Below are 26,039 nucleotides of genomic sequence, written 5' to 3'. Positions count from 1 at the left end.
GTTTATTGAAAACTTTTGAGTGTGAATTATTTCATTATTTTTATTTCAATATATAGTGTTAGATCATATGTGTTTTTTATTATTCCGGTATTCTCTGGACCTTACCTTTCACATGTAATAGCATAGATATTGAAGCACGAATTTAACCCTGAGATAAAAGAATTAAAAATTGTGATAGAGTCATAATCATATCATTTAAATAATTTTAATTAATCAAAAAAATTAATTAGCTAATTATTGTTTGGCGCACCAAGACTTTAAATATCACAATAATATATATATATATATATATATATATATATATATATATATATATATATATATTCAATACAATACATATATATATATATATATATATATATATATATATATATATATATATGTATTGTATTGAATATATATATATATATATATATATATATATATATATATATATATATATGTATTGTATTGAATATATATATATATATATATATATATATATATATATATATATATATATATATATATATATATATATTAAACTTAGAGCTAAGATTAATATTATTATAAAAATTAATATTAAACTCACCAGTCTTCCGGGTTGAACCGCGTCGATATCCATTTTGCCGAGCTTTCGACATCCTCTCTGATGTCTTCTTCAGGGCTTCCGAGGTCTCAGTCTCCCGAGCCCCCAGACACTACTACACTCACTAGTCACTTCTAGTTCACTCACTAGTTCACTACTACGACTGGGTCCAGGGGACGGTTCATTTATACCGTCGATGGTGACGTGGCCTAGGTGGGGGTTAGGGTGGGGATTGGCGCGAGAGTTGGCGCGAACATTTCCGACAGTGGGATTTTGATTCGAAGATGGAGGGGGCGATATTTTGTTTATGAGAGGTCTCCATGTAGAAGGTAACCGTATGGCGTCATCTCTTTTATTAAGGCAATTTGGTCTTTTTTCTATTTCTATGGCTTCTCGGATAATTCTTGGTTTATAAAAGCGGATGGGGGCTATGGTTCTGGAGTTTTCGAAATCAATTTTGTGACCTGTATGAAGATGGTGTTGACCGAGAGCTGAAATTGAATCGGAATTGCGAACAGAAATGGAATGTTCATAAATCCTATTTTGAATTCTACGATTTGTTTGGCCTATATAGGATCGGGGACAGTCTGCACAAGGAATTTCATAAACTCCGTGCTGTTCGTTTGGAATATTGTCTTTGATTGATCGAACAAGAGATGAAAGTTTTTGTTGGGGGGTAAATATTGTTTTTATTCCTCTTGGTTTAAGAATTTTGTCGATTTTGTCAGTGACACCTTTGATGTAAGGAAGAAACGCTTTCGTATGATAAGGGTCTGAGTCTTTGGATTGAGATTGAGTGGGAGATTGATGTCTGTAGATGCTCCTATTGATGTGATTTTCGCGGTAGCCATTTTGGATGAGGGCTTGTTTTAAACAAGAAAGCTCAGCGGATCTACTTGCATCATCGGAAAGGCGTATTGATCTGGATACAAGAGTATTAATGACTGAATTAATTTGTGAAGGTGGGTGGTGAGAATGAACCGTCCCCTGGTCCCAGTCGTAGTAGTGAACTAGTGAGTGAACTAGAAGTGACTAGTGAGTGTAGTAGTGTCTGGGGGCTCGGGAGACTGAGACCTCGGAAGCCCTGAAGAAGACATCAGAGAGGATGTCGAAAGCTCGGCAAAATGGATATCGACGCGGTTCAACCCGGAAGACTGGTGAGTTTAATATTAATTTTTATAATAATATTAATCTTAGCTCTAAGTTTAATTGTACTAACCGCGGAAATCTTTCCGAACATTATATATATATATATATATATATATATATATATATATATATATATATATATATATATATATATATATATATATATATATATATATATATATCTAGGTCACTTTCTATCACATCCGTGTAGATATTAGTATATCACAAATATTTCTTTGTTGTCTTTTACATTCATTTATGTTAGTGGTATAAACATAATATGTCCAAGAAAGGTTAGACGTTTACAGTGTTTTAAAAATTCAAAATTTGACAAAATAGTCTGGTTGAAAAATATAAAAAATGGTCAACAAAAAAGTTTTAAAATTTTTTTAATTAAAATTGTTAACAATTGTCTTGTGGATTAAATTAAATTTACAGTCTTGTGGATTAAATTAATTAAAGTAGGTACACATGAAGTGCAGGCAATAAACTGAGTTACAACAGACAGGAAATAACAACAGTACGTTACAGTGAAGTGTGGAGCAACAGTATTATGTAAATCTAATATAAGAAGGTGGTAGTTTTTTATTTTTAGTGAATTTCTGTTGTAAAACATAAGTATAGATGGAACTTAAGTTATCAACATCTTTTTTGTGGTTTAGTGAATTAGAACAATTATTAATATGACACATCTCTAAGATTTTACGATGAGGTTCTTTTTCAGCTCTATCTAGAATTATAGCCTCATCATATAGGACACGATGGTCATTGTCATTGACATGAATACTCAAACTAGTTGCTTGGGGTTTACGTTTTCAGTCACTTTTGTGAAGAGCTAGGTGCTTACTGAGTCCTTGACTTGTATGGCCTATGTATAGTTTGTCACATTCACAGGGTATACCGTAGTTTACGTTTCAGTTCTTATCTAGTGGAACTGGATCTTTTAGTTTAGAATAGAACAAATTGAGTTTTTTGTTGTTATAATTGGATATTTTTATGTTAAATTAACTAAATAGTCTATAGTTTATTTTTATGAACGAGAGAGTAATTAGCATAATTTTAACTGGTAGCTCCGACCACTCCATGGGCGTGCTCAAGATTAATTGAAAAATTACTTTGAATAATTGTAAAAAATAAATGAATTATTTCAGTGTTATAAAGTGTTATGTGTATGTAAACAAAAGTGACCTCTTTTATCACACACTATATTAGAACTGACTGGCCTACATTAAAAAGGGTTTTAAAAAATTCACATTTTTTTTAATTTTTAAAAATTACAAAAGAGAAAAAGAGTTTTTAAAACCGTCTAAGGTATGTTAAATAGATGAATAAAAATATTAATATAAAACTTACTTGTTACAAATCCAAATCAGATTCAGAAGATGAACTTTCAGAACCAAGATTTATAATAACTGGCTCGATCATTTTATCAGTAATATTGTCCAGCTTCCACATTTTTTCCTCTTCTTTAATAGTGTGATTTACTGCCTTTTCCCAGTTTTCAGGTTTTACATTATTTACGGCCTCCAAAAACAACTGTTTAACATCATGAATTTTAAAAGTGGTATTTTTTCTTGAAACTTCACTCTTTATCTGTGCCCATACCAGTTCAATCGGGTTTAATTCACAATGATATGGTGGGGATCTAAGTACTGTCATTCCACGATTTTTGGCAATTTCATCAATTTCGTATTTTTTAAATTTTTCTTTATGAAGGGCACACAACGAATAAAGTTCCTTTCTTATAGATCCGGGATGGTACGTAATATTTTTTGAACTCAGCCAATTCTGCAAGTCTTTTTTTAACCACTTGGTTGTGGGCAGTCCTTCTATAAGTCTGGAGTGATAACTTGCATTATCCATTACTATTACACAGTTCTTAGGAAGAAGATCTATCATTTGTTCGAACCATTCTTGAAAGACATCAGCGTTCATGTCTTCATGGTAGTCACCGGTACGAGTTGATTCAAAAGTTAATAAACCACCTTCAACAAAACCGTCTGAACTGCCAATGTGTACTATTATCAGTCTGCGTCCCTTTCCTGATGGTGGGTTTAAACCAGTAGATAAGTTATTTACAAAAGCGTGCCTTTGACTTGTAACAGTTTCATCCTGCCAAAATTTATTTGGTGTATGACCCTCGTTGATCCATGTTTCATCAAGATAAAATATTTTTCTTTTTTGGTTTCTCATTTCCTTTATGGTTCTTAGAAAATGTCTTCTCCATATGACAATATCGCTTCTTTCTAATAAAATAGACTTTCTGGGATTCTTTTTCCAGCGGAAGCCTATTTCTTTTAAAAGTTTCCATAACGTACTTCGACTCATTTCTGGGTAATCCTTATCATCTCGAACTGAGACAAGAACTTTATCCAATGTTGGAAATTCTTGTCTAAAGAAGAATTCATGCACTTTCCGTCGAAGTCCTTCTTTAAAATGATATTCTATTTGAAATTTTGGTTTCCCTGGAGCATTACGTGGCATTTGAAAACTACCACATTTCTCTTCTTTAATAACTCTGTAAATCGTAGATTTCCCAACACCAAGGGTACTGCTAACTAACTCAACGGTCTCATCAACACTTTCACATAAACGTTTGTCTGTAAATGATTTAAAACAATTAAATATTAATGTTTTTTCATTAACTGTTAGAGGACCAATTTTTCGGCGTTTACACGGCACTTCCAAATTTTCTATAACACTAGTATACACAATAAACTGCACCTTGCAACTGAAGTACCTACTTTTAGTGAACTGTTAAGAATTTTGAATACGCCACTTGGACCTTCCTATATACAAAATGGAAAAACCCACTATCACATTTTCTGTGGAATACGTTTAGAAGGTAATTATCTAGTCAATTACTGTCGTAGATTCCTGGAATTAAAGAATTAAATGTTTGATTGTTGAAACCCTTACTTCGTGGAATGCACTCATTTCAGATAAAATAAAACGTTTTATTGACGTGACAACGTCTTAAATTAGGTTGTGGCTCGGAGTCACTCATGAAAAAGTGTAACGCCCGCTCACGTCTGTTACGATGAGTCACCGAACGAGAGAGAGGCCCGCCGGACCGGCGAATGCCTTGCGTCTCTCTCCCACTCAAACATTAGAGAATTAAGCGCGTTGAATCGGTGCGTGCTTGTGTCTCTGTCTTTCTCGAGCGTTCTTGGCGTTGGAAAACCGAGAAAGCGTCATAATACAAGTTCACACGTGTGGTTAAAGTATCGTCAGCTGTGTCTGTAGTGAAAATGTGGAGTGCTTAGATTCGTCATTTACAACAACTACAACAATAAAGCTAAATAATTGTACACTAATATTTCATTATCGTAAACTATGATTGATTGATTAATTGTTAGATTGACACAAAAGTTGAGAAACTGAGTTTATAGGTTATGTCATACTATTGAGAAATGTTGATAGTGTTAAGTAAATTATTAGTTTAAATCACTCTGCAATCAATCGTAATTCAGTCGATTGAGAAGAAACAGCGCGCTTCAACTGCAAACAACTATTGTGCAATTTAATAATATTCAAATCAATAAATATTCTACCGAGAAAAAGACGTTGTCACGTAAAATCTTCGCCCGTAAAACCGACTTTACAGGCAACCGATTTTTTTTTTATCTAAAGAATTAAACTTTATTTTGCAAATAGGCAAAGAATTAAACTTTATTTTGCAAATAGATAAAATAAAACGTTTTATTTTATCTAAAGAATTAAACTTTATTTTGCAAATAGGTAGGTACTTATTAAACTTTTATTGGTTATATATAACCAATAAAATAAACATCTTACATTTCTTGCAAATTCATTAGTACCTGTTAACCTCCATCACTCCGACACTGGCAACCTTATTTAGGGATTAGTAACCCTCACAACTATTGTATTCTATTCTGCTCCAACCTTTATACCTGGTGGTCATACTCAATTTAAAATTGTTTTCCTATATACTTCTGTAAACTTGTTGACAAATATCTGTTTTTCATTGAGTCACCCGTATCAACAGTTTAGGGATTTGCATACATAATTTATTGTTTTATTACTCTCTCATACATAAAAATACACTATAGTGAGAGATTGTGTTAAACCTTCTATATAAGGTAATGATCCATACTTCAACTGTACGGCGGTGTTAGATGCTGACCAATCATGACCAGACATATCGTCACTCGCACTACGTTCTGTGTGTGAATAGAAAAGTTTATTGAGCAAATTTTTAGGATAATACTTGCATAGTAATGTGTCAAACAACAGTTTTAAATTCTTTTCAGTAAAAGTTGGATGTGAGATTTTTAATATTCTATTTTTCATTGCTAGAACGGTGTTAACTTTCTGTTTCATGGGATGATATGAGTTAAAGGGTATTTATATCTACCTGAGTTAGTAGTTTTTTTATACCAATCTAAACAGATGGTGTTATCTTCCGTTCTAACAACTCTTGTATCAAGAAAGGGTACCGAAGAGTTTGACTCCTCCTCAACTGTGAATTGCAAATGAGTATTAAATGAATTAAAAATTGTAAGTGTATTCCGTACCTCATCTTGTGGTACTGATATTATTAAATCATTTACATATTGGTAGAGAAAAGGAAATTGAAAGTGTACGTGTTGATGCACAAAATACAACAATTTATTCATAACGATTTCAGCTAAAATTGGTGAGGCTGCTCCACCCATCGGTAATCCTAATTTTTGTTTGTAAAATTTACTATCAAATGAGAAATAAGTATGATTATACAAAAAAGCAATAATCTCTACGAACACTATTTTTGGAATATTGCAATTCGGTTAAAATGTTCTTCCATAATTGAAGTTATTAAGTTAAGAGGTATATTGGTGAATAGTGAGACTACATCAAATGACACCACTACGAAGTTGTTTGGTATAACTGTGTTATTCATTTTTTGCGCAAAATCGAAAGTATCTTTTATTTTAAATTTATTAAACGCATCAGAGGAAGTTGTTAACACCTGGGATATCATTTTGGCTAACGGTTGAATAGAAGATTTAATTCAAGATACTAGAGGTCTAAGAGGTATCTCTGGTTTGTGAACTTTAGGTAATCCATAATATTTTGGACAAATGCCGTTATAGGTAGTAATAGATTTAGCTATTTCAGAAGAGATGTAATCATTTCCTTTGAGTCGTTTAACTAACTTATTGCATTTATTATTAATCAATACAATACATATAAATATTGCATTATCAATCAATACATACGTACCGTGATCATTCAGGAGTTTCAATGATTTCTGAATATATGTGTCTCTATTCATAAGATTTCTCCTGGAGTGCAGACGCAACAAAGTCGTGCCAAAATTCATCACCAACAACAACAAAAACATATGGAGCACGCCACAACACCAAGGCACAACTAATATCACACAGTTGGAAAACATTACACACCAGGTAAATAATAGACTCCAGAATATAACCATTAACGACACAATCCGGTACATTTCTAAACTTAAATTAAATATTGATCAATGCATAGACAAACTCAGTTTTTTACTTCCACATGATATAATATATGATTTTCTTTTCAGATAAAATAATTCCTATAATAAATTATTGAATACAATAAAAATTGTTAATATTAATAAACTTAAAGACAATAAAACCAAAAAACTAAATCTACAGTAGTTCCAATGATAGATGGATAAAAAACATTTCCAATATTGAGGTACCTCCTCAAATTTTAGGTTTTTTAGCTCTAGGTCCTAAATTTAGTTTACCTACAACACCTAAAGACATTGACATCTTTAAGTTAATTAGTGAAGTAGAGCACATTATCACTTGGACACCACAGAAAGATCAGAATCTTATCAGAAGTTTAGCTACGAATCATATTACAAATTTTATACAACACAATAAACATCTCAAGTCACCTTCTTTTGCTATTAAAAAAGAAACTAGAATCTTCCTTAAAAATAATCCTAATCTTCTTGTCACAAAATCTGACAAAGGCAATGTAACTGTCCTTATGAATAGAGACACATATATTCAGAAATCATTGGACCTCCTGAATGATCGCGATACGTATGTATTGATTGATAAAAATCCTACCACTTTAATGGAGAATGCGTGCAATAAGTTAGTTAAACGACTATATATATATATATATATATATATATATATATATATATATATATATATATATATATATATATATATATATATATATACATGGAGGTCACCAGCTGACAATAACAACAAAATAGTCAGAAATCAAATAGATTATATTATCGTCAACAGAAGATATAGAAATTCTATAATATCATCATCTAAAACTTATCCAGGAGCGGACATATCCTCCGATCACAACCCGGTTGTTTTGTCGATGAGAGTGAAACTAAAGAAGGTCAACAGCCCTAGCATTAAGTAAATCATGGATACAAGACGTCTCAAACAAGTCAACACATATGCGGAAACGAAATATAAATTAAACGAGAACTTAAGGAAAGTAAAAGAAGATAATGCGGAAACTCTAACTATTTACCAAAAATGGGGAAAAATTCAACATGCCCTTGTATCAGTTGGAAAAGAAACCCTCAAACCACTTGGAGAAAAAACAAAACCTTGGATGACAGTAGAACTTCTTGAACTTATGGAAGAATGAAGAAAATATAAAGCAAAAGACCTGAATAAATACAAAGGAATTCAGAGAAACATCAGAAAGAAAATTCGAGAGGCAAAAGAGAGGTGGCTCTCTGACAGATGCAAGGAAATAGAAGATCTGGATAAAAAGTATGAGATTTAATTTACGCAAAAAAATCAAAGAAATGACAGGTTCTAGAAAACGTACAAGAACGAATATCCTTAAAAATGATATAGGGGATAATATTACTGATATGAAGGAGGGATTATGTCACTGGACCAATTACATCCAACAACTATTTAATGATGAAAGAGAAGAACTGTCATTAGAAATCACCGAGGATACCGGACCACCAATATTAAGAGAAGAAGTCGTCTATGCCATCAAAAACAAAAAAGAGGGTAAAGCTACTGGACCAGATGATGTACCAATCGAATTATGAAAACTTATCGATGAAGATGTTATTGAAGTAATGGTTGAACTCTTTAATCTAATATATCAGACTGCCACAATCCCCAGACAATGGCTGCAATCGACCTTTGTAGCAATTCCCAAAAAGCCCAGTGCAACATCTTGCTCAGATCACAGAACAATAGCTTTAATGAGTCACACACTTAAAACATTTTTGAAAATAATTCACAGCATAATTATTAAAACTCTTGAATATGAAATTAGTGACACACAATTTGGCTTTAGAAATGGTATGAGTACAAGAGATGCTTTGTTCGGCTTGAATGTGCTGGCTCAGAGATGCATGGACATAAATCAGGACATGTACTTATGTTTTGTAGACTTTGAAAATGCATTTGATAAGGTTCAACATAAAAAGCTGGTAGATATATTAAAAAGCAAAAATATTGACAGTCGTGATATGAAAATTATATCCAATTTATATTGGAATCAAACTGCCAAGGTAAGAGTTGACAACCAGTACACTCAAAATATCAAAATACAGAGAGGAGTCCGCCAGGGTTGCGTGCTGTCCCCACTACTTTTTAATGTCTACAGTGAAGCGGTATTTCAAAAAGCGCTCTCAGATTCAATAGAAGGTATATCTACCAATGGAGAAGTTTTGAATCACTTACGTTTTGCAGACCATACAGTAATAATGACGGATAACAACAATGATTTACAGAACGTAATGTAACGCCTTAATGAACGCTGTCATGAGTACGGACTGAAGATAAATTTAAAAAAAAAAAACTAAATGCATGATCATGACTAAATTTGCACATTAATATCAAATTGACTATTGAAGATACTGCAATTGAGAGTGTTAATAACTGTAAATTCTTAGGAATATGGATAATATCAGATGTAGGCCAAACCAAAGAAATTAGGACACGCTTTGAAATAGCACCTGCATCATTCATTAAACTTAAAAAGTTTCTTTGTTGTCGGGATATAAGGTTAGAACTACGTCTGAGAATGCTTCGATGTTACGTGTTCTCTACTCTTCTTTATGGCTTGGAAGCGTGGACACTAAAACAAGTCCATCTGAATAAGTTGGCCGCCTTTGAATTTTGGTATTACAGAAGAATCCTACGAATATGATGGATTCAAAGAATGTCAAACGTGGAAGTAACTAGAAGGATAGGAAATGAGTCGGAAATAATATTAACTATCAAAAGACGAAAACTTGAGTACTTAGGACATGTGATGAGAGGGCAAAAATACGCATTATTACAACTTATTATGCAAGGCAAAATCCGAGGAAAGCGAAAAGTGGGAAGACGAAGAATATCCTGGCTTAAGAACTTAAGGGAATGGTTTGAATGCAGTAGTGCAGAACTTTTTTTAGAGCGGCAGTCAACAGAGTCCGCATATCCATGATGATTTCCAACCTTCGACAGAAGATGGAACTTAAAGAAGAAAGAAGATATATATATATATATATATATATATATATATATATATATATATATATATTGTTCTATTTCTATTTCTTTCTTTATGTATTTGTTTATAAAAAATTATGCTTATATTTATTTTGAATTAATAATTAATGAAACAAAAATTTTTTCGGGCTAGCTCAAATTGGTAAATAATCCCAGGTTTTACGTCATTTAATCACAGAAATGCAAAACCAATACTCAGAGGAAGCTCATAGATAATAAAAATGTTTCTACCAAAGAAATAAACCCAAATTTTAATGACAGCATAAATTGCAAAAATCAATATATGAAAAGAGTCAGTAATTAAATATAAAAAAGGCATGTAAAAAAATACCGCAAGTCATTTTAAAATAGAAAGTTACCCAGTATAAATACAATATTGAATTATGGTTGCAAGAAATAATTTAAAAATATTACGAAATTGTTTATGTAAAAGTTCCTGGCAAAATACACTGGAGTCTTTATGCGTCGATGAAACAGAAGTCCTCGCAACGGAGAATATTGTTATCAAAAAATATAGAGGTATATCTGAACACTCACTGTTGTTTTCTTTCATTCCAAAAGCTCTCTTGGCTTAACACCCCCTTCCATCAATAACTTTCCTTCCTTTTCATTGGTCAAAACAAATAGGCCTCTTTCTTCATTAAAATGTCTTCAAATTTCCTTTTTTGTTAATCTTACGTTCAAACACAAATTTTTCTTAAATGCACTTCAAAACCAATAAACAATTCCATGAATATTATCGATTAGATTACAAATATATTAACAGACAACTTTATACTGGATAAATTGGGTAAAAACAATACCTATATAGACAGACAAATATTTTTCATCTCGCAATGCAAGAAACAAATATTTTTTTAAAAACTACTTTAACGTATTACAAAATGACAAATTTTATGTATACAATAGATAGATTTTCTTCTTCTCTGCCTTTATTTATCTACAATAATATATGTATATTATTTTGACTATATTAATAATATTTTTAAGGTGTATTACAATGGATACCATGGAGATTGTTCAAAAACATTTTTAGTTGGTAATGTTGATGACGAAGGAAAACAGTTAGTTGAAGCCACAGAACTCTGCTTAAATGAAGCAATTAGCATATGTAAACCAGGTACTTATTTTCGTGACATAGGATACTGTATTCAAGAAAAAGCCGAAAAACTTAGATTCCAGGTTATACCATCATTTATTGGACATGGCATAGGAAGATATTTTCATGGACCCCCGGATATATATCACATGAGTATGTATATCGTTTGAAAGAGTTAACAGAAACCACAAAAAAATCTTTTCAGTCAATTCTTTAATTAGAATCATTTGCTGTGCTATTTAAAAAGATAAATACTGTAGTAATAATATAATTTCCCTAGTTCCTTTTATAGCTTTCCTTACGTTTTACATTTTTTTCTGTTTGGTATACACGTATTGTCATTTGGATGAAATCAAACATCAGCAGTTTAATAAAATAAAAGTTTATGGCGTGGATATCGAAATTTTAAATATATAATGCATAATATAAATTATAATAAACTATCCAACATCTTTTCTGTTTGGTATACACGTATTGTCATTTGGATGAAATCAAACATCAGCAGTTTAATAAAATAAAAGTTTATGGTGTGGATATCGAAATTTTAAATATATAATGCATAATATAAATTATAATAAACTATCCAACATCTTACCGGCCTTACCAGGCATTTGTTGCAACTGAATATAAGGAATGACATGATTCAGTGAAATATCTCATCAAGTAATAGCTATCAAACTGGGACTTCTCCAAACCAACTATCTCATCAACATATTATCAATACATTCCTGAGAGCGTTCTTGATAATGACAGCTACAAGCTATATTGGGACCGCACTGTGCTCACAGACCAGACAGTAGCACATAATAGACCAGATACAAGAACGAGACAAACAACACTAACAGAGATCTGGAAATTCGAATACTAAGACAATGGAAAGTACTCAGACAATAAGTATTATTCTGTCTACCACTAAAAGCATTCCGTGGAAGGTCTTAGAATATATGAAAAAGCTAAATGAACATCTCTATACGACCATGCACAAAGCTATACTACTGTCAACGTCCAGTTGTGTATGAAAATTTTTGGGAGATACTCCAGCATACCAAGTCACCTAGTGTTTGATAACACCAAATTACCAATATTAGGGTACTCTCTGGTACAAAATATATACAAATTATGCCAATATTTATTTATTTATCAACGAGATAACCTAATAATAGTAAAATACAATAATACAGAAATAATAAACTTATATGAAAGTCGAGAGACCTCTTACATTGACTCAAATGGTGTTAAATATGTCTACATCTGAGTTATTCAACAATCTCATATATCTGTGTAACTTATTGTTACTACCATGTTATATTCGATAAAGAGGAATATTAAAAGTAGTTATATGGCGCAAACCTAAACATGGAACATTAAATCTCATTTAGTTGTACATCCTAGCAGTTGCTCGTTGTTAGTATAATTATGAATAACAACAATATTATGAGTTCTAAATGCACAGTATCTCAAGAACCTATGTTGAACAGAACAACAATTAAGTTGATAAGCTCCACCAAGGAAAACCTTCCATTAAAGTAACTTCTAAGTCTTTATTGGAAGACACATACTTAAAAGGTTGCTCATTAATTCAATAAGTTGTACCAATCTTATTCACCTTTTGGGTAAAAGTGATATAACAACACTTATTAACATGAAGACCATGCCTGCTACGTCAATTGTATAAACGATCAAGATCAGCTTGTAAAGACAACTTATCTCTGTAATCTTCTACAACCCTCCTAAACTTAGTAGGTGGTGTGTGTCCTCACTGCGGAATACCTGTGGTGACCATTATTTACTCTGAACTATTACCAGCAACTTTTTGACAACGAATTTTTGATCTATTTCAAACTGAACATGAAATCCCACACATAGCAATTTCGGTATATATAGCATTCAACTTTTTTCGACACTTTATTTACTTCATAAACTTAGACTTTATAACAAACCAAATTAGTAACTGTAGATTTTTTTGCACTAAAACCATGCTGAGACTCTGAGATAAATACACTAAACAAGTAAGATAGCTGTTTAGCTATCAAACTATCGAATAATTTAGTTATTGCAGACTGAATGCATATACTTCGGTACAACAAAACTCTTCTTCCAAACATCAGGAAATAAAGATGACTGTAATGAGTTATTAAATAAAGTATGTAATGGCATGGTAACAGTGCAAATACACTTGTTTAAAAGAAAATTGGGGAGACCATCAGAACCAAAGGTAATCTTATTTGGAAGAGAACTTATGCAATCAAAAATTAATAACATTATAATTTGTAACTCACGGGTACAAATACCAGCTAAAAATGTACGATATTTCATGTACAATTAGTGAGCATATCATTTAGGAAAAGTTGGTGTTCTGTATCTCTTCAGCTAGTGAAAGAATTTCACAAAACAATATCATTGTGAGCCAAGCTATCCTGTCAATTAATAGACCCCTTAAAAGTTATTAAGCTCAGTTAATTGTCATTTTAAACACCATAAAAAGTTTCTTATCAGCTACACTTGACGAATTAGATATATTTGAGATTGTTAAATAACATTCATATGCAATATGCTGTAGACTTGAGTTTAGTAGAGGATCACTCGCTTTTACAACATTCAGTTCCCTATCGCTGGAAAAAACCAAATCCAAAAATATTCTCATTTGATATAGAATTACATTGATAAAATTTTAAATAACAAAGTGTTTGAGCAACATCTGAGCTGGATCTCCTCATGGACAATAAACCAATATTCCATACTCATTATTAAACCATAATGCTTTCGGCAAATTGTAGTCACCAAATACATGGATATTAACTGAGGGAAACAGCTGAACAATATTTTCAACATAGTGGCACTGTTGGATATAAGGCATCAAGATTCATTTGAGCATTGAAAATTGTTATTAATGAATATTAGAACTCCACCTCCACTTAATTTCTTACTCGTTCTACTGTTTCTATCACTCCTATAAATGTTAAAATCTTTACACTATCCATTATGCTGTTATTTAAGTTACTTATGACTAAATTAATTATGTTATAAGAGTAGCATGAAATTCTTTTTAGGAGATTAAAAAGTTTGGTACGAAGACCAGCTATATATTGATAATATACAGTTATTGGGGTAGAGGCTAGTTTTTTTTTGTTTAGCTACCACCACGGTTGCTACACCACTAAGGTAACGAATCAAGTTAACCTCCCCAGCAGGTGTTCTTTCCGTTAATTCTTTTTTAGCCGCCTTGTACGCATCTTATTCCGTTCGTGTCTGGTCCTTGGAGTTCTTGAATGTGGTTCTACGAAGTTTGCCTCCAGATTTAAGTGTTAATTTAACTGTGGCATTATTACATATGACTTTGATTGGCCTATTCTGATCTGAGGGTTTGCCTGCTCTGCAAATTTTGCTTCATTCTGCTGAAAACAAAATCTCATTTACTTTCTTACTTCAGAAATATTATAAATCATAAGATTATGAGATCTTTCTATGCGTTGCTGGACTTCATAGTAAACATCACCTGATTCTTAGTGTTATTGTCTTCCAGAGACACAATCTTATCCTTTAGTGTCCTTATTTATTCTTCCAAGGAAATAGCCAATAATGGCGATGTCTCCTTCTTCATTGTGTACAACCGTATCTATTATTGGCTGGCTTCTTATATCTACTCCTTGTGGAAGGAACCTTGTAGCATTCGAAATGATTGACTCTATTTGTCCGGGTTTTATAATTTCTATGAAGTGTCCATGATTATAATGAAGATTTAATATTTTTTCGTATGTGTTCGTATATTCTTTTGCATATTCAATTGCACGGTTATAAGTCGCCTCCACTTTAAGTCGTATGTACTCTTTCTCTAATGTGTCAGCTCTATATGAGACATCACTTAGGCCTTTAGACATTTCCTTCGTTCCGTTTATCACTGCTTCTCGAAACCTATTTAAATGTCCGTTTATTCTTTCTTCTGTAGAGTTAATCGAAGCTATTGTTTGTAACATCAGCTTCGTCTAAAGACCCCTCTTTGGCCTTCTTTTAACTTCCAGATCTAATGCTCGACTTATCATTTTTGCTCGTTCTTGTTTCTCTTTTAGCTGGCTCGATAGTGGATCACAATTTATTATATTACTAGTCTTACACATATCTTCCAGCGTTTCTACCATTGAATATATCGTTCGTTCATCATCTAATTTTTTTTTCTTTTCTAGATGAGTTTTTATTATAAATATCCCTCGATCTAATGTATACATCACTTAGATGCTCTGAATATAATCCAGGGGATGGGGCATAATTTTTTTACAAATCTGCATTTGATGGCTTGAAAAATACTAAAAATAAGATGCAAAACATAAATTTTCTCCACATACTACGTGCTCATTTGTCTTTCGTGAGGTGGGCTCTCGTACTATTGGTAGTAACTTAGGTAAAGGTAGGTAGTAACGTAATAAAGTGTATAGGACAAGTAGTTACTTTTCCGTTCGCCTTTTGAACTGTTGCGACTCTTGTCAAACATTTAGCTCCGGGATGTGTTTCGATTATCTTTTCTAGTGGCCATTTCCCTGGTGAGGTGTCATCCTCCTTTATTATCACTACTTCTTCTTTTTCTAGGTTTATGACGGGTTTTTGCCACTTACATCGCTGTTGTAGATTTGACAGGTAGTCATGTCTCTAACTGTTCCGAAAATCTCTTTTTACTTTTTCTAACTGCCTCCACCTTTGCGGCATTTTCGTATATGTGCTCAACTCTTCCTCTCTATTTGGAGAAATTAGTTCTCTCCCAATTAGTGTCGTGGGGTTATTATTATTCTGTTCTCCGTATTTTCCGTATCAGCGCATATAGGTCGGGAATTCATGCATGCCTCTATTTGAGCTAGCACTGTGTTTAGTTCTTCGTATGTTAAAGAATTATCCCCAATTACTCTCTTCAAGTGATATTTTATAATTTTAACAGCGCTTTCCCATAAACCTCCAAAATGTGGCACTTACGCTGGTGTGAAGTGCCAATGCGTTTCTAATGTTGTTAAGGTGTCTGTTAATGATGCCTTCTCTTTCTCACTATTTTGGAATAACAGGTTTGTTTCTCCTACAAGGTTTGTTCCATTGTCACTGTATATATGACTGCTTTGTCCCCTTCTTAAAGTAAATCTCTTTAATGCAGCTACAAATGCATCCATTGTCACATCGCTTACTACTTCGAGATGTACAGCTTTTGTGGCTAGGCATACAAATACTGCTATATATCCTTTATAGCTCTTGTACCCTCTTCCTTTGGTTGCTCTTATTTTGATTGGTCCGGCGTAGTCTACACCAGTATTTGCAAATGGATGAGCTTGGTTTACCCTCGCTCTTGGCAAACTTCCCATTAATTGTTGAGCCATTTCAGCCTTGTATCTTTTACATTTGACACAAGTGTTTTTTTTTCTCGCACTATTCTTTTTCCGTGCGCCATCAAAAATCTTTTCTTTATGTAGTGCAGAGTTTGTTGTAGGCCTCCATGCAACGTTTTTGTATGGCAGTGTTGTATTATTAGTTTACTTAATTTGCTTTTGTGAGGTATTATTAAGGGATGCTTTTCATCATGTGTTAACTCTGAGTTCTGAAGTCTCCCTGTAACCCGTAATATGCCATGGTTATCCACATAGGGTAGTAAGTTTAATAGTTTACTTCTCTCGTTAAGTGGTTTTCCACTCTTTAGCGTTTTTATCTCTTCTGCGTAATATAATTCTTGAGTATTCCCTATTACCCTTTGCAAGATACTTTCTAATTCTTGAGGGGTGAGTTGTTCATGTTCTACCTGTCTTTTTTTTTGCATTTTTCTGCAAATCTAATGCAGTGAGATAGTACTCGTTGGATTCTATTCAGATTTGAAAATCTTTCGCAAATTTCACTAACGTAGAAGGTTGTATTAGCTATTATTTCTATTCTATTTTTCTCTTCGTCGGTATCCAATCTCTCTATTGGAATTGAAAACCTAATATTTGTTTGTTTTAGCCAGATTGGTCCATTCCACCATAGGTCCATCCTCACTAATTTTTTCGCTTTTATCCCTCTAGATAAATAGTCTGCTGGGTTTTCTTTTATATCTACTTTAACCCTTTAAGGCGCCAAACTTTTTTTTACGTCGTTCAAAGCTTATATTCAGTAAAACAATGCAAAACAACTATAAATAGAGTCATAATGTATCCTCTTGGTATTATGTTTTTTTCTTTGTCGAACAGGACCTGGTTGATTTTTCAACCAAAGAACCATTGCTGTCCCAACAACTTTAAAAATTTTACTGGTTGAAAAATCAACCGCAAGTTCAATTTGTTAAGGAAATTGTGTTACCAAATAAAAAAAACCACTTAAGACAACGTTTTATTCAAAAGACAATTATTGTAAGAGACAATTATTACAAATGGAAAGGTGTAAAATATTCCAAACAAGGGGCAACATCACATTTTTTGCATGTCATGTGAGATCGCTTTGGCTTCTTCTCTGTGCTACAGAAAGCACAATGCCGAGAGGTACCTTTTACAGGTAAATGTTCACCAACCATCGAACTTCTAACCACAGGATCAGTGGAGACCTTTCGTCCTTCAATCTTGTTTATTTTACGAAATGTTGTTGCTACAGGACCCCTTTCTACTCGAAAAATTATGTATGAACTAATTGGCAAAAAGGCTGCTGTATGCCAAATGTGACATAGGCTTGCGTGAATTTCTTTTCATTCCAAGATTATACAATATATAACTGTTTACTACTGTAGCATTTAGGAGTAGTACAATAGTTTCATCCACCAAGAGAGCGTAGCAAGAAAGCATCTGATCGAATCTGTCGACGCCCCCCATAAACCGATTGTAATCACAAACTGATTTTGGGCATTCAATTTACCACCATCTTCTAAGTCCATAACTTGGTCATCAGTTATACCATCAATCCATATGTAGATTTGATTGGGATCTAGCTCTTGTAGCTTGTCAATCCTGAGTCTAGACATTCTGAAACAGAAACTTCATTTACTGTAACAAAAAATTTAATGTTGCTGTTATTACCAATGCTTTATAATTATTATTTTGTTATAATAATTGCTATCATTATTATACAGACAAAATAAATAATTGCCAGTTTCAAATCAACCAACATGTTGGCAGTATGAACTGGATATAACATACATGATATAATATCTCAGCCGAAACTTTATATATACTAATTTAGGATTTTATTTCATACATATAATGTTTAGTTAATGAAAATAAGCTTAAAGAATTTTGCTAACACTACTAATTGGAAATTTAAAACAGAAATAAAAGCACTCGTAACCTAAAAAATTTGACGTCTAACAATATTTTATTGTGTTTATCACTAATAATCTGCATTCCGTTTGCTTTACATAATCTGATAACGTTCTGTATAAACAAATATGATATAAAATAATTAAAACTTACCTAAATGACGGTTTTTTCATAAAAATTGGGCAATTGAAACAACAAAACAGAACACATGTAAGACAGCTAGTACACTAAAGGCGCACCGGTTGAATTATAAACCACTTGTGACCGTAGTTTGCGCGCGTTTGCATTTACCGATACTGACTTATCGAAAGATCTTTCCTTAGAGACAATCGTGATAACTTTCTTATTCACAAATCTGTGCGACATTAAGAAGTCAGTGATTCATAATCGGTTGATATATCGACCAGAAATCGTTAAAGGGTTAAACCAGCGATAAGGTTGTATGGTGTCTACTATTTCCGTTACTCTGTTCGCTACAAACGTTTTCCATCTATTTGGTTGTCCTTGTATCCACGCCAGAGTTATTGTGGAATCAGACCATGCATATATTTCCACATCACTGCGATTTAGCGCTTGAATTGTTCTTTTCATGAGTCTGCTAAGCAGCAATCCTGCACATAATTCTAACCTCGGCAGTGTTGTTAAACCTTTAACTGGTGCAACCTTTGTTTGGGCTACTATAAGGCTTGTTTTTACCTCAGGGCATAATGTTCTAGTATATATTACTGCTCCGTATCCTTTCGTAGACGCATCAGCAAATCCGTGCAATTCTATTTTCCCTGAATTGGTAAGATTATTTCACCTAGGTATTACTATCTCTTCGAGGTGTTTTAGCTGTGAGTAATACTCGACTTTGTTGTATGGAATGGAAAGCTGGACACTAAAAGTGGATAATATAAAGAAGTTGGAATCATTTGAGATGTGGTGCTATAGAAGAATTCTGAAAATACCATGGACCCAACGAGTTACAAACGCAGAAGTGTTAAGAAGGCTACAAAAGGATTGCGAGGTCGTAAAGCACATCAAAACAAGAAAGCTGGAATATTTAGGCCACATTACCAGAGGTGCGAAATATGAGATATTAAGGCTCATAATGCAAGGTTAAATCAAGGGTAAAAGATCCATAGGAAGACGAAGAATCTCCTGGCTGAGAAACCTAAGAGAGTGGTATAGTTGCAGCTCAGTAGATCTTTTTAGAGCAGCCTCCAATAAGATACGGATAGCTGTGATGATAGCCAACCTCCGATAGGAGAAGGAACTACAAGAAGAAGAAGAAGAAGAATACTCAATCCATCGTTTTTCATCAGAATTATCCAATTCTTTGTCCAACTTATCCTTTTTGTCCACAAATCTTGTATGAATATTTTTGATTGCATTTTCACTGGCGCAATCCATCCTAATGGGTCATATATTTTTGCTATTTCCGATAACACCAGTCTCTTTGTTATTTTTTTATGTTCGGTTATATTTATTTTAAATGTAATTACATCTTCAACCGATGACCAGTGGATCCCTAGCATTTTATGTATATCTTCTTTGTCTAACGTTTTGAGATCGACACTTTTTAGTTCCTCGGGTATGGTTTCCATTAAATCTTGACTATTACTAAGCCATTGTCTTAATACAAAACCCACTTTCTTGAACATTTCTGTTAACTCTGTTTGAACTTGATGAGCTTCAGCCAACGTTTCTGATCCAGCTATCACGTTGTCTTCGTACATGTTGTGTTTAACAATTTCCGCAGCTAGTGGATATTTTAATTTATCGTCATTACATAATTCCTGTATCGTTCTTAATGCAAGGTATGACGCTGACTTCGTACCATATGTTACTGTTGACAACTAATACTCCTTTATTGGCTCTTTTACAGACTGTCTCCATAATATCTTCTGGTAAACTTGATCTTTTTCAGCCATCTTTATTTGCCTAAACATGTTCTCTAGATCTGCCATATATGCTATTTTGTATGACCTCCAATTTATTAATATATTTGTAAGATCTTGCAAACGAGGTCCAGAGTGCATTATATCATTGAGACTGATTCCTGTTGAACTTTTACTGGAAGCGTCAAACGCGGTCCTGCATTTTGTTGTGATACTATCCTCTTTTATTACTGCATGATGAGGAAGGTAATACTCTTGCTTATTTATGGTTTCGGTTTTATTCAATTTCATACGACCTAAGTCTTCACATTCCTTCATAAATTTCCTGTACTCTTTTTCTAGGTTTCTGTCTCTTTAAAATTTCTTCTATAATTGCAGCAGTCTCGCATATGCTTGCTGTTTTGAGTCCCCTAATAGACTTGTATTAGAATTGAAGGGTATTTTAACTTAAAATCTTTCTTCGTTGTCCCTTTTTACTGTTCTTTTATAATATTCTTCACACTCTTTTTCTTCTACTAAAAGAGTACTGCTTTAATCTAATTCTTCTAACTTTCAGTATTTTTTTTATTTCTTCATCCATCTGTCGTCTAGATATTATGCTGAGTACTTGTATATTAGGTATATTTATATTGCTGTGCTATCGCTGATATTATCTAACCCAATTTTGTATTTTGGGTGAGCAAACCATCTTTTGTTAGATCTACTCCGACCAGTAATATCAAACTATATTGTTGGGCTCCTAATAGAATATCTATTGAACCTGTTTCATTAAAATTTGGATCCGCCAGGACTAAGTTTCTATGGTTCTTTTCTTTTATCTGTATCTCCTTCTCCGGTAGATTTTTTGTTATTTTTCGTAGTACAAGTGCTTCGATCTTCATTCCCAATTCATTTTTGAAATGTGCCTCTAAGTTTAATGTCACGCTTCATTTCGACGTCCTTTGGTCTTCATTGCCAATTCTAGATATCTGAGCATGGACAGCCTTTCTTTTATTCCGAGATTTGTAGCGGCCTGCTCCATAATGAATGATGACTGCGAGCCTTTGTCAATCAATGCTCTCATCAATTGTGAGCTTCCTTTTGAATTTCTTACTCATACTTATGCCGTTGCAAGTCGCACTTCTTCATTCTGATGACTTAAACAGCTCACAGTATTCTCTTGTCTCCATGACGATCCGTCGTAACTGTTGTCACCTCTGTCCCCACTAGAATTGGGTCTATTTTGTGGCCTTCTGTTTTCAGAATTCCTTCTGTTATCATACTGACCTTCTGACATGTGTAGTTGTCCAACGTAATGGCGTTGTCCACCACATTCTGCACATCTATAAAAGGAATAACATGGTACTTCCCTTTTGTGTAGTAGGTATCTAGGTATCTACCGCACCATTGCTTTTCCTTTAGGGTTTTGTTTCTTTCACGTACTTGTAGACTTAAAAACTTTGTATATTTGAATAGTTTATGTTCGTCATGACACACCACACTGGACACAGGTCATCTTCTTTTTTACTTGTTGTCTGTGACCTGTTCCTTTCATTTCTGTTTCCAACATCTCCGATGTCTGGAATCTTCTTTTTAGGAATTCCTGTGTTGACTTATATGTCGGAATGTATTGTAATAATTAAATATGTAATATTAACTTGCTTATTCTTGCTATAAGAGTGCTCCAGGACTCTGTCATTATACCTAGTCTACTAGTCGCTTCTAAGCATTCGTGGAGAGTATCATGTAATGTTTTCAGCGCCTTTGCCGACGCTTCTTTTATCTCCGCAGCCTGAAGTATCTTGTCTATTAATATAAATAGATTCATCCTTGGATTATCGTACCGATCTTGCAACATTTTCCAGGCAACACTGTAGTTTGCTTCTTTTATATTTATATGTTGTATTATTCTACTTGCTTCTCCTCGAAGGCTTGTCTTAAGATACTGCATTTTTTCGACATTTGATAGTTGGTTATTCTCATGTATCAAACGATTAAAAATATCATAGAATGTTACCCAGGATTCATACCTTCCCTCAAAACAGGGTAACTTCACTTGAGGTAATATTATTTTTTCTTTATTGCATCCTTCCGCCTCCAATCTCTTATTTTCTTTTATGGTCGACCGCACCCTTCTTTTCATTATATAAAATCTTTCTATTTCACCTTCTTATAGTACATCTTGTTCATTGTCCACAGTTATTTCCATTATTAAAGCGTCTTTTTTTGTACGTCTTCTTTTAAATCCTCTTGTATATCTTCATCGTTTTCGTCGTCTTCTAATAAATGATGAAGTTTTTCTCATGTACCAATACATTTTCCTGTAGATTAAGCTGAGTTGAAGGCGTTTCTTACAGATGTGGATGCCCCTATTACGTTTGCTATCCAAATGGATTCCTAAGTATTTAACGACGGTATTAACTGGTAGTGGAGTGTTTATAGGAACTGGTGGCGCGACATCTTTTTTTGGAGTAAACGTTATTTGTGTTGATTTTAAACTGTTAACTTGAACTCGCCACAGTTTAAGCCAGCTCTCTAGTTTAAGTAGGTGATTTTGTAATACCTGGGATGGTTCAGTTGCTGTAGAATTTGAAGCCATGATAACTGTGTCATCGGCATATATAGCGATTGTTGTATTGGTCGTCGTTGGGAGATCTGATGTGTATATTAAGTAGAGGGTGGGTCCAAATATGCTTCCTTGTGGAACTCTGGAACAAATTGGAAACAGGTTAGTGATTTCCCCACCTCTTTTGACTTGAAAGAATCGATCTGTCAGGTAGGATCTTAAAAGTGAACTTATGGGATGAGGGAATATGAATTTAATTTTGGAGATAAGACCTACATGCCAAACTTTGTCGAATGCTTGAGAGACATCTAGAAATGCAGCAGTACAGTAATTTTTTTGTTCGAGCGAATTTCTGATAGTCTTTACCACCCTGTGAATTTGCTCGATAATACCATGTTGTTTCCTAAACCCAAACTGATAATTCGGTAAAACATTACTGTCATATAAAATAAGCTCCAGTCTTCTCGGAAAAAGCCGTTCAAATACTTTGGATATAATAGGCAACAAGCTAATTGGGCGGAATGAAAATACTTCCATGTGATCCTTATTAGGTTTTGGAATAAGAACAATTTCAGCAACTTTCTATTGGAGTGGAAAATAACCTGTTTTTAATATTGAATTAAATATATAAGTTACTAAATTTACGCCTTCGTTGGTTAGATTTTTTAGTACTAAACTAGATATTAAGTCATATCCAGGTGACTTTTTAATTTCCAGATTATCAATTATTTCTTTGATTTCAGATTTCTTAACAGATTTAATAGGTGTAGCCATTTGATAGGGTACATTTACGACTTCATGGATAGCTTGCTCTTCTTCAACTGAGACTTCCCTCTGATGCGATTGAAATACCTCGCATAGATGATTTGCAAAAGTATATGCTTTATCTATGTCAGTTTTAGCCCAAGTGACATTTTGTTTCCTGATTGGCATATTCATTTGTTCGTTGTATTTAAGTTTTTTGTTAGTTTCCACAGCGAATAGTTTGTATCATAGGCAGGTGAGAGATTCATTAAATATTTGTTGATTCCATTGTCTTTATGTTGGATCAGTTTTCTTTTGAGTAGTCTGCAAGCTGTATTCAGATTTGTTTTATTTTCTGGATGCCTAGTGAGCTGCCACCTCTTTCGCAGTTTTCTTTTTTCCAATATGAGTGTGTTTATGTGTGCAGGATAGGACTTGGAGCTGTGTTTGTAATTAATGTAATTTCTGGGGTGGACGTCCAAGCAGCTTGCTGAATAACTCTAGTTAAGTGAGCAACTGCATTTTCTATGTCGCTATCACTTTTAAGAGGCAAGTTTAGATTAATGGATGTTTTTTATTTCTTCTCTATATCTGTTCCAGTTTGTTCTTTTATTAGAGAGTTTTAAATGTTTAGGACAATTATGAATTTGGCTTTGTAGATCTATGAAGAAAGGGGAATGATCTGATGAGAGGTCAAATGAAGGAGAAATTTGGAAGTAGGTATGTGATATAATAATAGTAATAGTCTCCCGTTTTATACCGCTGTCGCGGCTTTGGGAGTATAGCAGGGTAGTCTGCTATATCTAGGGCCTACGGTATACAAGGAAGGTAACATGGCCAGTGCTACGCTTCAACCGTCTATTATTACCCCTGGTTTTACCCAAGGTACTCATTTTTATTCAGGCTGAGTCGACCTGGGGCCTATAGACATTTTTAAAATGTCTAGATGTTCTTGCCGGCGGTGGGATTCGAACCCCGGACCACCGGCTTGCGAGTCAAGCATCCTACCGCTTGCGCTACGCAGGCCCTGCATAGCGCAAGCTATGCAGGGTATGTGATATTCCTTTTACTATAGCGAAATCAATAAGATTAGGAATTTTTGTCTATCAGTAGGTCAATACGTAGGCTCTCCAGTAGAGAAAGGAATTAAATGATTCTCATTAATACTTTTTAATAATTCTCGTCCACGTGAGGTTATGATTCTGGAACTCCATTTATGATGTTTGGTATTATAATCTCCAGCAGTAATTAAACGGTGTTCTAGCATCTTAAAGTATTCAGTAAAATGATCAGCTTTAATTATTTTATTCGGTGAACAGTAAACAGCAGATAGAATAATCGGGCCTTGTGAATCTTCGACCAACACTAATGTGACTTGGATGATAACTTTACTAATTTTATTTGTTTCATGATGCTTAATGTTATTTCTTATAATAATTGCCGGACCTCCGTGGGCTTTACCTAATGGATGGCACGTAGCTGCGTACGAACTACTGCATCGTAAGTGAACTTTCTGCTGTTCACTCTACTTTTGGTACGTTTTCTATGGGCCTTAGTCCTCCTTCCGCAGTTTCTATGCGTATTTTAAAAATAGTACTAAAACTTAATCCCGTCATAGCACTTACTTTATCGGTTAAACTTCTAACACTTTCACCACTTCTTAAATTTAGATGATAATTAAATACATTTAAAACAATTTGTTTTGCACGGATGTCTAAGATATTCCCTTGGCTTAATTTTTGAATTTTCATTTTCAATTAACATTTAACTGTAAAGTCACAATAACTACTAAAGAACCGCAAAGCCTTATTATCATTATGTAGTCAGAGAACGACATAAAATCGCTGACATACGCACACCGTATTATTTTGAGTTTGCAATTAGTAATTAGATATATGCAAAGCGGATTTCCATGATTAATGGCGTATGGTATTCTCATCGAAAAATAAATAAACTGTCGTTACTATAATTAAAATAATATAAAATGAAATTATCTTTTGTAAATACTATTTATTTAATTAAAATCATTTTCCCTACTTTTCATCTCTTTTTTCGAATGGGCATTTTTGGTCAATTACGTTAAAAAACATTAATTTTAATTCATGTCTGTGGAAACGAAAACACAAATAATTAATACAACCCTGAATCGTGCTTGTGCTCATCCTGGCATCGCTGCGCTTCTATTGTTCATAAGAAATACATGGTTCTATCTCCGCAATGTTATTTTCTTAACGTGGACTTTTTACAAAAAATTGCAGGAAAGCATACAATACACAAAAACACGAATGACAATGGGCAAAGACTAT

At 33.5% G+C, this 26,039-nt stretch overlaps 1 protein-coding gene across 5 annotated transcripts in view; it reads left to right on the top strand.

Annotated features, from left to right (window-relative positions):
* Nucleotides 1-26,039, top strand: part of LOC140445558 (methionine aminopeptidase 1D, mitochondrial) — a 508,650-nt gene that overhangs the window by 342,376 nt on the left and 140,235 nt on the right. For 4 of the 5 annotated variants that reach the window (XM_072537674.1, XM_072537677.1, XM_072537675.1 and 1 more), the window contains exon 4: nucleotides 11,206-11,467. In XM_072537674.1, coding sequence (XP_072393775.1) covers nucleotides 11,206-11,467 — 262 coding nt within the window. The remainder of the gene's footprint in view (nucleotides 1-11,205; nucleotides 11,468-26,039) is intronic. The other variant, XM_072537676.1, reaches the window with a different exon arrangement.

Source organism: Diabrotica undecimpunctata, chromosome 7 (assembly GCF_040954645.1).
Source record: "Diabrotica undecimpunctata isolate CICGRU chromosome 7, icDiaUnde3, whole genome shotgun sequence".
Classification (NCBI taxonomy): domain Eukaryota; kingdom Metazoa; phylum Arthropoda; class Insecta; order Coleoptera; family Chrysomelidae; genus Diabrotica; species Diabrotica undecimpunctata.
This window is presented reverse-complemented; position numbering and strand designations above follow the sequence as displayed.